Source organism: Necator americanus, chromosome X, assembly GCF_031761385.1.
Source record: "Necator americanus strain Aroian chromosome X, whole genome shotgun sequence".
Lineage (NCBI taxonomy): Eukaryota > Metazoa > Nematoda > Chromadorea > Rhabditida > Ancylostomatidae > Necator > Necator americanus.
This window is the reverse complement of record NC_087376.1, coordinates 1,135,755-1,147,658: the sequence shown is the minus strand read 5'-3', so window position 1 is coordinate 1,147,658 and position 11,904 is coordinate 1,135,755. Positions and strand designations below refer to the sequence as shown.

At 37.8% G+C, this 11,904-nt stretch overlaps 1 protein-coding gene across 2 annotated transcripts; it reads left to right on the top strand.

Moving 5' to 3' along the window:
• Window positions 1–6,381: 6,381 nt before the first annotated feature.
• RB195_021152 (uncharacterized protein) lies at window positions 6,382–11,284 on the top strand (the record flags this gene model as incomplete). Of its 2 annotated transcripts, none has more annotated exons than XM_064207750.1 (13): window positions 6,382–6,477; window positions 6,858–6,958; window positions 7,012–7,102; window positions 7,159–7,257; window positions 7,336–7,401; window positions 7,473–7,570; window positions 8,371–8,435; window positions 8,652–8,716; window positions 8,783–8,857; window positions 9,711–9,801; window positions 10,686–10,852; window positions 10,909–11,056; window positions 11,112–11,284. In XM_064207750.1, 13 exons carry the CDS (start codon window positions 6,382–6,384, stop codon window positions 11,282–11,284), a joined length of 1,335 nt encoding a protein of 444 aa, XP_064063630.1. The 2 variants fall into 2 exon arrangements, with proteins under 2 accessions (XP_064063630.1, XP_064063631.1); XM_064207749.1 differs by having other exon boundaries at window positions 10,906–11,056.
• Window positions 11,285–11,904: the final 620 nt, after the last annotated feature.

The following is an 11,904-nucleotide window of genomic DNA, read 5'->3' as shown; positions in this document are numbered from 1 at the left end:
CCAACGGATCACCATAAAATCGCTTAACTATTTCAAATAAGATATAAATAGAAGAGTTGGAGATCGCCAACAATCTCGTAAGTAACAATGATTAATTTCTTCGCCTTTTTTTCGCAAAAATTTCGCAGTCCTCGTCGAAAACGACTACAAACAATTCCCATTTTATGAGATGCCTCCTTCAAAGCAAGTCTGAAAGAGAAGCATTCTTGATTATAAGATTTTCTATAAGGAAAAAGGTGGCGAATCGCTGACAATAGGAAAACGTCGTGTCAAACGGGAATTTCAAACGAGTTTGATGAATTTCATAACTATTAATATTCTCATCAAGTGGAAATTGCAGGATAGAACACTTTAAAACATGTACAGGAATCATGTATGTAAGGTGATTCCAAAAAAAATTAGAGCAATACATAAATAGTAAATAGCGGTGGATAGCGATTCATAATGAAGCTCCGATCCGATTAAAATTGGAATTGCAATTCAACTCCAGTGAGTGGTCAAATGCTAGGTGAAAGATGATGTTTTCTCTTTTTCCTTCTTCTCTCTTTTTTTTTTCTCTCCTAACTCATAGCAGAGTAAAGAATAAGCGTAGTGTAATCGCACGAGATGCATGTTTTGTAGGGATTGAGGTGAGGTGCATTCAGGCGTAGGTATACACGACGGAATGAGAGTATTTTCGCCATTGGATTAACGTTGACTCGAGAGATGCAGTCCACCTACTTGCACTATGACTACTTTTTACAACAATTTCTTAACGGTGGTATTATTAAAGGACATTCTTTTTTTTCATACTAAAGTGTCGAGAAAAATGAACAACTTCTAGTAATGCAACGAAGAAATTATCCTTAAAAAACAAATCTACAGAGGGAAACGAGTTGAAACATAGTTAAGGGCGGCGTTCGTACTACCTTAGCAATTCTAAAAAATGAATAAATAAAATCAAGAAATCTAGAATAAGGTAGAGGTCAGTAATAGTCAGAAGGATCAATCCCCACCAATGAGGACACAAAATCTCCGCCGTACCACGTCCGACAAAATCACTTATGTCCCCTCAAAATCAGGTCCGCTTTTTGTGGATGTATTTGAGTTACATATCCAGTTGCTAAAAGTAATGTACGCAGAACCTTCCGATGTTCTGATTTTTCGATGAGATTGGTGAACACCTTTTAGTGGAGAGATTGCCGGAAATCCTCACGAACAAGATCCAGAAAGTGAGGAATTAAAAGACTAGATTTTAAAATTATACACATATGTTTTGAATAAAAGTTTTCCCATGCTTTACGGTAGAAATTCTATGATGTAGCAATGATTTTACGATCCTTTTTTGCCACAGGAAAAAACATAAAAAAACAGTGAGAGATCCCATGAAGAACATGTCTGGAAAAGAAAACAATTCGTTGTAAGAGCCAGAGGCGTATTTGTTTCTTCCCAATAAATTCTAACTCTAAATTCAATAAGAAACGATACAGGAGATAAAGCGAGCGAATTCAGTGAAATAGGAATTTAAATGAGAAAATGAATAGGGAAACCTCAATTAAAACGAGGCAAAAAAAACTAAAACTTCTGAAGTATAGATGGGTCGATATATGACTAGATAGGGAAATTTTTGATGAAGGCAATCACAGTCGGAATTTCCATCCTTTTTTGAGAACTGCCTGTAAGAACTGCCTGTAATGTTGACTAATCCAGAGACACCAACTTTAAAAAAAAATGCAGTAGATCACGGATGTAGCTGAGAATACTCCTGAATGACTTTCAATCTTCAATAAAAACCGTGACATGGAAAGTATAAAGTATGTATTTTTGAGAAAGTAAAAAAACATCACGTGGCTGATCCTACTGGCGAAATCAGATGAAAATGTGATCTTGGCAGTTAAAAAAATATAAAGGAAAAGTAATAAAAGTAAAAAAATGTAGAGGAAAAGTAATATCACAACATAGGACGAGCTCCAACAATTAAATATTAATCAGGATCCCGTCATTTGGGGAAAAAATCACTAATTTTAATCGATGGGACATATCGCGAAGATAAGTGCATATCATGAAAAAAAACGGTGAGTTTAACATCATGAAAGCATCGAGATGTGTGAGTCAACGATTAAAGGAACGACAATTTTAGCACGTGAATCATGTACATGACTTGGATCAATATTACACGTTTACTAATGTAGCACAGGATTACACTAACAAGAATGTACACAAAATGATTGAGAAGGGGCAAAACGCCCTTGGTTTCCGCTCACATCCGCTCAATTTCTCATAATTACAAAACGGTCAAAAAAAAAACGTGGACAAAAAATCTGAAAACTTGTTGCTATTTTTTGGCGGTAATATAAGTGTGAATGAGAGGAAAAAGTCCACAAAGAAAATAAATTGTAACGGGAAATGCTTCAATGAACAAAAACCAAGGAACTCTTTACATTTTGTTCCACAAAACGACATCTAGGATTTGCCATCGATAAGGTTAACGAGTTCGGAGGCGCGAAGGGATACGAAAATTGAGTAAGCCGAAACTGGTAGCGACAAGTTCGGGAATGTTGTTAGTAAATAAGACGGGGGTGGGATGACGGGAGAGGCGGGGCGGAGTGTCGTCGTCGCCCTCCGGGACTTGCGCACTAAAATCCAGGGCGCACGTAATTAGGATATTTCGCAACCAAATGCGCATATTTGCAATGGTTACTCTAACGCCATGGTGATAATGAGAAACATGATGAGAGATGAGAGGACGAAGAGAAAACCCACCATGAGAACAGGTCCAGCCAGGATCTTAACGACTCCAGCGGCCATGTTAGTGCTCGAAATGGAAGAGGCTAAGAAAATTAAAGAAAAAATGTGGAATTCTGTTCATTTCTGCGATAATAGAGTTCATCTTTTCAGTGTGAACGAATTCTACTTTTCTCATACTTCATCTACCGAAAATACTTCGTTCCGTTCCATTGCTCCACGAGTTGGTTCGCTCTCCACCACAAAAGGTTCCGTTTTTAAAATTTATGCGGTTTTTTTTTTGTGTTTTGTGTTCAATTCATTAGAAACTTCCTTCATTCGTTTAATTGTTGGAAGTTTCAAAGGCAAAGTTCTTCGAAACGTGCGGCCGTTCCAGTCGTTAAACAGTTCGCTGTTGAAAAACATTTCCATGCAAACGTTCGAGGTATATTACTTTTGTTGCTAATCCGCAAATGGCTCGAACTCTTCCTAAATAGACGTTTCAACATGAAATATAACGAAAAAGAATCATAGTGCAAGATTTTGACAAGACTAGACAAATTATCACGACTTTTATATGGCTATATTCATTTCACATTCCTGAGAATAATGGTTTTTTCTTATCTCAAACTTAGGGATTGAAGATGAAAAAAATGTAATGAAGTGCTTTTGACGAAAAAAAAAAGCAAGGGATTGATTTGCATTTTTCGTGTGTTTATGGATAAGTACAGGATTGATATAATTCTACTGGGCTGATTTCGTCCTCATCAGTTTGCTACTATTATAACTGACACTAATCAATGAAAAGATTTAGCGGAAATCGGAAATGAAAACTAATAATGACTTTCCCATTAGATTCCTTCGTTAAAAAAAACACGAACTCTCGGATTTCTCAGAAATTACCCATTTACTTCAACGAACATAACATTGAGAACTAGTGATCCGAATTCGAAGATTTGGGAGCGTGTGATACGAAGCCGACGACCTTCGACGACATTTTTTTTTCTCCTCAATAGAAAGAAAAGATAAATAGCTTTATATCAACATACGCACAACAATTCGTCGGATATCGATAGTTCTATACAGTATTTCTTTTAACTCATACGAATACCTAATATCCAATTGACCTAGATGAAAATGTAATTGTTGTTGTTTTTCATCATTTCGTAATCCTGTAGCTTGTTGTCGAAACTGGCTTAGAACTTCTGCAAGAAGTTCCAGATTCTAGCCGACGGGATAGTGTAAATCCTAGACCCCATCATACGATCCGAGATAATGTCGTCTATTCATAAGGATCGTTTGTTGAGACTTCGGTGGTCGCGCTGTTCTGTTTCTGTTTTTGACTATGAGAGTAAATAAATTAGGGATAATTAAATTCATCCTAAATACAGCATATCACGATACTGACATAGTTAGGAAACCAGGACGATTAGGGGCATTTGAGCGGGACTACGCTCAATCCGTATTCATAATCTACATCCAGAAGTCTATATTTTTATATTTATATATTTTTTAGCTTACCAACTACATCAGCTTCGTGATACTCTGACTTTAAAAAATAATGAAAGAATTTCTATGAATGAAATTTCTTCACTATTTGTTTGTGAAAGAAAAAAGATTTCAAAGCATACTTTTCCGGAAGGATGACACAGTTTTTGTGGATAATAATGCGTGACTTCCTCACTGGTAACACGTTGCCGAAGACAACGCTCAAGTGATAAAAAAATGAAGATTTTCAGAGTAAAAAACAATTTAAAAAAACACAGAAACTTTAGTCATAGAGACTCATAAAGAAATCTAAACTTTGGGGGGAAAACCTAGCAAAAATTGTAGACAAAAAGTACCAAAATTTTTAAAAAGTTTTTCACTTTATGTGTGGGAAAATAACCCTGATGCTATGAGATCAGTTTACAGAATGGCGAACTCAGGAAAAGATATCGAATTCAGGAGAATATGTTGAGCATATCCGAAAGTAAGCTATGCAACGACTGGTTCATTGTCTTAGCGCTTTAATCCTTCCCACGTCATCAGTATTACACAAGCCCTGAGGCAAGAAATAAAAACTATTTCTCGGACATGTTCTTTGTGGTTGGATGCCGTTGACGCTTAAATCACGACATTAACTGTAAAAATTTAACGAATTCTTCGTATAGTGGTAAGCAGGTGACAAAACAAAAGAAACAAAGATGTCAATGGCACAGTAGAAATAATATTTCCCAGTTTTTCACTCTTAGCTTTTGGTTCAACGCTTCCTCTGACGATTTTCTGCCATAGAATTTCCCACGAGCTTATCTCCAAGCTATTCATTGCCCGTCAACATGCGCAGGCAACCATGAAATTCTTCAAAATTAACTCATAAATGAGCAATTTCGAGCAAATGAGAGGTTTTCTTCTTTTTTTTGGAGGGAAGAGGCACTATTGAGGACCAGTATAGTTTTGGATATAAGGAGCTGATAATGTTAAATTGTTATGTCTCCTCGATTATTTAACTGTACTAGCTGCTATTAGCCCTTAGATTTTACATTAACCCGAAAATAAAGCAGTAAATAATACAATATAATACAATATAACATAATATAACATGATTTAATATAACATAATATAGTATGATTTAATATAATGTAGCATAATATAATAATACAATAATATAAGCTAATAGAAATAATGAAATAATAACAAATTAATTCGTATAATGGGCACTTACGTTGGATGTGCACTAGAGACTTCGTGGACTCTGATCTACGGGCGTTCTATCAAAGAAAAAGGCTATTATCCGTACAAGTGATTGTACTTATCAAAATGGAAAGGAAAATCGAAAGGGAAGTTCACCTGACATATGGTGAATTATTTTTACGTGGTTCACATGTATACGAATGTATATGTATGGATTATTCCGAGATGTTTATCGTAATTGATGTGCATGGACATCACGTACTGAGCAGAACCTCTGGATCCTTCCAAAAAAAAAACACATCCAAACATGTGAAGCTTAAAAAAATTCCCTTTTTTACAGTCTAACAAATCTAGTCTTGAAAAAATAATTGACACTTCAAACTTAGGAAAATATGTTAAGGTAATAAAGCGCAGAAATTTTTGAAAAAAAAAAGTTCTTCTACACTTCTTTTCCTTTCATCCGATACCTTATATAGAATTCTTCACTGGATCAATACTTCATCGAAGCATGCGTGAGTGAAATTTTACCTCTTCCCGAGGATATCTAGTATTTTACCATGTAGTATGGTACATGATCACTGGAAACGTTGCCAACCCCCTTCTCAGCGATGAGAACATCCTGACGTTCGTGGACTCGTCCAAAAAGTTTTGAAATTGAAAGTGCGTTGTTAGGCCAAGTTCGAAGGATATCAGTGATATCGTGTGCTGACCTCTATTCGATGTGGGATTCACTTTCTACTGTCCGAAAACTCCGATCCACAATCGGTGGACGCCCCGACCGCAATCCGTCAAACTCTTCAACTGTCAGGCGTTTTCATTCGGAAACTTTATTCTTTGTCGTATACGTAGTTCAGGAGTATTATTTCATGTACCTCGATCCTCTTATTTGATCCACGCTCCAGTCATCCTTAGTTATCAAAATCGATCGCAGATTCTTAACACGTAGATCATATCCGATAGTGTCTTAAAATTCCACTTGTTTCACTTTTTCTTGATGATTTCCAGATGTTACAAATTACTCTATGTCTGCTCACATTCAACTTCATACGAATCTCCTTGGCTTCATATTGTGGACAAGCAGCGATTCCTTTCACATTCCAGGTTTGCGCCTCACTTATTCCTCGGGGAACTCGCGTTTTTTTTCCTCAGACACTTTTTTCCTACCATCCTTTTTTCTAACATAGAATACTTCAATTTTGTTATATAACTTGACTTATGGGCATACTAAAACTTTTTAAATACTCATAATTTGAGATGAAGTTTTGGAATCCTATAAAGAGACTCTATAATATGTCCATTCAAATTTTTGAATGCCCAACATTGTGTCGGAACATCCAGAAGAATATAACTGCGGACAAGAGTCAATAAATCGTTAACCTCATCACTAAAATCAAATTTGAGCTGAGAGCCTAGATATATCTGAATTGTACAAGTGGAACAGAATCTTTCACTTATAATCACCCTAATCTTCCCTCTTCCAGGTTCTTCACAGTGGTCTACCAGTGTTAGGATGTGCACGGCCGAAATGTTTCGGATGGAACGCTAATGGGACAAGAGCGGGTGAAACAGCTCAGTTTTATAGGTAAAATATAGTTGAAAACATGGCGAATATGTGTCACATCGACATCTTTTAAGGATCGACGGCAAAGAGGATGGTTACCTTCGACGATCCGACCAATTAATTCGTTCGCCTTTTCGTAATCCGAATATGACTCCACGTGTGGCGGTCAGTATATTATGCAGGAATCATTCTCGCCACGAAAAAAAAGTGGAAACATTTAGAAATGTGAGGAGAAATTTAGTGAACAGGGATGTGCACCTGGACAATGGTTGGGTGGTATAGCACCGAGAGGACTTATTCAAGGAGCTACAGGGATGCAGGTGAAATTTTGCTACGGTTAATTGGATATGAGCATCAGATTTTTTTTTTTAATTCCTGAGAGATTATTACGACTTCAGGTCCGGTGTTGTTGGTATGCGCCCCTACTCGATTCTGAAGATAGAGGAATAGCAATGGTGACTAATGTAAGCAGTTCTTTTTGAGTAAATCATAAAACTTTTTCTTTTCATTTCTAGTGAATATTTACTAATTTTAGGGTCAATTAGTAATTGGTGGTGAGGTTATGGACGGACGTGATCTGAATGGTTTCGACTATATCGCCGACGTGAAGGCGGAGACAACGAAACAGGGAAAGTTCGTCGTCTCACTGGTTATTTTCACTGTTGTCGGGGTGAAAACCCAGAAATTGCCCTTGTGCCTCAAAGAATAGCCCCAGCGGCCCCTAAAATAGGGATTTGTTGAATGTGCCATTTGTTGGAAGAATGTTGTGGGATTACCAGAGTTATTTCGAGGAAGCATATTAAAATGAGCTATTGATTGATCATTCGTGTGAATCCCTACTAGGTCTCTAGAACTGCTTTTTTTTTGTTTCCTGGAGCATAACCCGACTCTACAGTTAGATCAAAACGACATGAAACATGGTGCAGTTGCGCAAGTGGTTGCGTTCAAGCAGGCGCGGTGGTGCGTAGCGGTACGAATCGAGGTGGGACCATCACGAACAGCAGCATTGAACGGTAGTAGCAGGGGTCCTCACTCGATCCTAGCCGCTACGCTCCACCGCACCGCTTCGAATTGCACCGTGCTTCATGTCGCTTTGACTCATCTATATTTGAGGTTGAAACGGTGCCATAAGGACAATGTGGGTAGCACAGGTGCGCTACTTGAGCCGTTATGTCCCATTTGTAGTAATTTTAAGCTTTTCGAGCTCTTCTTGGCTCACGTCCAAGGGAGTCTCACTTAACTTTGAATTGATTTGCTTAAGCTGTAGCTAAGACTGGTGCTGATCTGTCATTATTATTTCATTTACCTCTTTAACTCTCGCTTTTGTGACAGGGCGAGGTACCAGCGGTGTTTGTGTGCCTCAAAATTCCCGTGTAAACATTTCAACATGTAGCAGATTTATAGAAAATACATTGATATATTCAGTGTTTTAGCGTTGTTTATGCGGTGTCCGTTCGACGCATGGAATGTAAGGATGAAGATGACGAGTATACACTTGGTACGTGATTCTCTTTTTTTTTTTTTTTGTTCAGTTCATTCATTTTTCACCTTCATGAAATATTTCGTCGCAACTTAAAAACTGTAAATTCCCTGCAAAACCAGTAAAATTTCAACAAGTTCGAAGTTAATCTACGAATAAACTTCGATTTAACGGTCATCTGAATAGTTTTCGTTTTATCGGCGTCATAGTTATTCTAACTGGTGTTTTTTTTAGATCCTCAAGTCTCACAGAATGCAGTCATGCAAAACCTCGACGGTGAAGCACGAACCGCTAACATGGTGAAATATTGTAGACGGTTTTATAGCTGTATTTTTTTTCTCATTGTCTAGCTCAATACACTTCAGCGGTCCATCGACATCAACCCTGCAGCACCTCAAATTCCCGTACAGGGCCCTGTCTACGCCGCTCAACCCCCAAAAGTATGTCTTCTTTTATTCCATGTAATCTACTATCATGTAAATAACACTACTAGTCACCGAGTTAAGTGAAATACTTTTACAAGGTATGATAAGAAGATCGGATGTCCATAAATGGTTCCCGCTATTTTTTTTTCGAGGTAACCATAGACGAAGGTCGCATTATGAAAAGAAGAAGTCGATGGTTCCATCCTCATCCTTTCCTATTTTTCCTCGTAAAAAGAAATATACTGGATGTGAGCCAGGATAATATGATTCAGGCATAGCTTTAGACGATTTTACGATCGATACCTTAAAAAAATGATAAATGATTCCTCATTGGCTTTGTCTGAGATATGAAAGCGTATGTAGCATTTCCATTTTGCATTACATCCATTCCAGGATGGTTGAGTATCGGATTTTATGGGGATTCTTTGGAGCAACCACGAAAATAAGCACATGATTCCGCGAAACATCAATAAAATTACATATGTAGGCACTAAACAGTGGCAGTAACATGTTAAAGTATTCTGTAGATGAATTCCAAGGTAGTATTGGTAGTTTTAAAGTTGTACCAAGGGAATTTTCTGAGCCATACAAATTAGGCATCGCCATTTAGACAAGCTAAACGGCTGAGCACAATTTTCTCGGATTATTTGTAAGTAAGCTCCGACTTCTATAATTTTCCCTAGAACCCGATCTTGTTCCTTTGTATGAATTTCCAATACTTCGAATGAATAAAGGTACTCGAACATTCGAAGGAAAAGTTCGTGATCTTTGAAGGTATATTGCATAGAATTTAATCTGAGAGAGCTATGAAGCAGTGGATCAAGGAGTTCCTAGAGTTTAGAAATGTGTAATTAAGGGAATTGTTTAGGCTGCTTCACCGTACGATCTACAGCTACAGCCTAATTACGGAGTAACGCCGGCACCGGCTCCACGATATGTTTTATCTCAAGGAACAAATGGTGGGTAGAAATTCTTTTATTTTCCAGGAAAAAAATCGACCATAAATTCTCAATAGTTAGGTCAAAGGTGTCGTACCGTCCGCTAGTCATGATTAAAAAAAAAGACGGAAAGGAAACGGGTCTCTTCGAAGATATTGATAGCAATTGTCCACATAAATGCAACAAAAAGAGTGAACTCCTAGTTTCTCGAAGGTTTTAAACGTCATAAGTTCTTTGATTAGGTTTGTGGAAGGTTTTTGGCATTTCACTAGTTATCAATAAAATTTACTCGGATGAAAAAAAAAATCCATAGAAACGAGATCGGGAATAAAAGTGTTCCACGTAGTTCTAATTTGTTTCGCATCCACCATTATATAAACTGCCGTTGTAGGTCATGTTATACTGAGTGGCCATGTGTAGATCAAATAATTGATTAGTGCATATCGCACAACTAATAGCAGATCAGTTCAATCGATTGAACTATTCTTTGCACGTTGCATTCCAAACTAAGTCTTAGACTCCATACTCTTCTGAAGCGAATCCAACATTTTCTGCAATCCCTGCTTTAAAAAAAGGCATCCTGACATAGTACTCTTGAAAACTGCATTTTTCTTTCTTCTCATGAACTTTCTAGAAAATGTAACGAAACATGGAAGTACCAGAATACTCATTTCTGTGTCTATTCGGGCTATTGATCCATCTGGTCAACTAATGATCAGTTCCAGTTCACTAAACCTGATCTCATAACGAAGACAGGTTTTATTGTTATCTTCCTTGTTTGTTTTTTTGTTTCTGCTTTTTTTTCCTTTCCGTGGTGTCAATTTCCATCAAAATATTCAAATCTTTTCACAATAGTACTCGATACTTTTGAGAATGATTATTTGAAATTGCTTAGATTCTTTCAGTCGTTAATGGATACCAGCTTCAAACAATCGATTCTGTACCTGCCGGTTATCAGCCCATCATGCAATCTCAACAATATGCAGTAGTACAAAATCCTCAAGCGCCTGCAATGCATGCAGTTGTTGTACAAACATATCCTCAATATGACCAGGTTCCTGCACCACCTCAGGTTTGCCAGATATTTTTGCTTAGGAGTTCCTTCGAGATTTCATTCGCATCCAGCAGGGTGCACAGCCACTCGGAAACATTTTGAATCCATCAGTTAATCCACTGATGGCATCCCCCCAGCAAATGCCAGTACTTCTACAACAGCCCCAACCTCTGGCTGGACTATTTCAACAACACTCGCAGCCACAACTACAACCTCAACAAGGTATACGTTGAGACACTGTGATCATATCAATAACTCAATGTGATAATCCATTCAGTTGTTCTACCTATATCTACCACTCCACTGCCTATCCTTCCACCACTTACGTTCCCAACTCTGGACCAAATTCCGAAAATCGATATTCCATCGGTGGAAGACGTCGAAAATGTCATTCCTCCTGTGCAAAAGGCAATTCTAACGACAGTTGCAAAGTTTTTCGGTGTTCTGTAGGGTAGCTCAGGGATTAAATAATAGTAATAATAATAATAAACAGTACTGTATAATTTTTATGAACCAACACAAGTAACACCGGTAGAAGTGCTGTCAACCATGATTTAGTAGCACATTCGAGTAAATACCAGAGGATCTAAACGAGGGAGGTCAGTATGCATCGATGGCACGATAAATGGACAAAAAGTACAGGTTAAGGTGGGCTGTAGTTGTAAAATGGCGGTTTTCGATGCTTCTATGACTTTTCATACAAGAGATTGGCACGGTTAAATGGTACAGCGGAGAAACAGTCAATCCGAGTGAGTTATGATGATCCTTTACTAAAATGTACTGAACGAAACCATTATCCGCATCTGTGGGCAGCCTCCCCGACTACTGGGGACGTTGCACTTGGTTCTAATTGTAGTTTTGATTATCACGGTTGAAGTCATTTTAAAACTCCGTAAACCTCAAATCCTTCGCCCGAAGCACAAAAGGGGGTCTTGCATGTGATTACGACTGTGTATGGGCTGGAGAAGTTGCAAATAGACAGAGTGAGGTGAACAACAGCGGAAAACTAGCAAATTCACATACTTACAGTCTAGGTTAAAAAAAAACAAACCAAATTGTCTGTGATAATT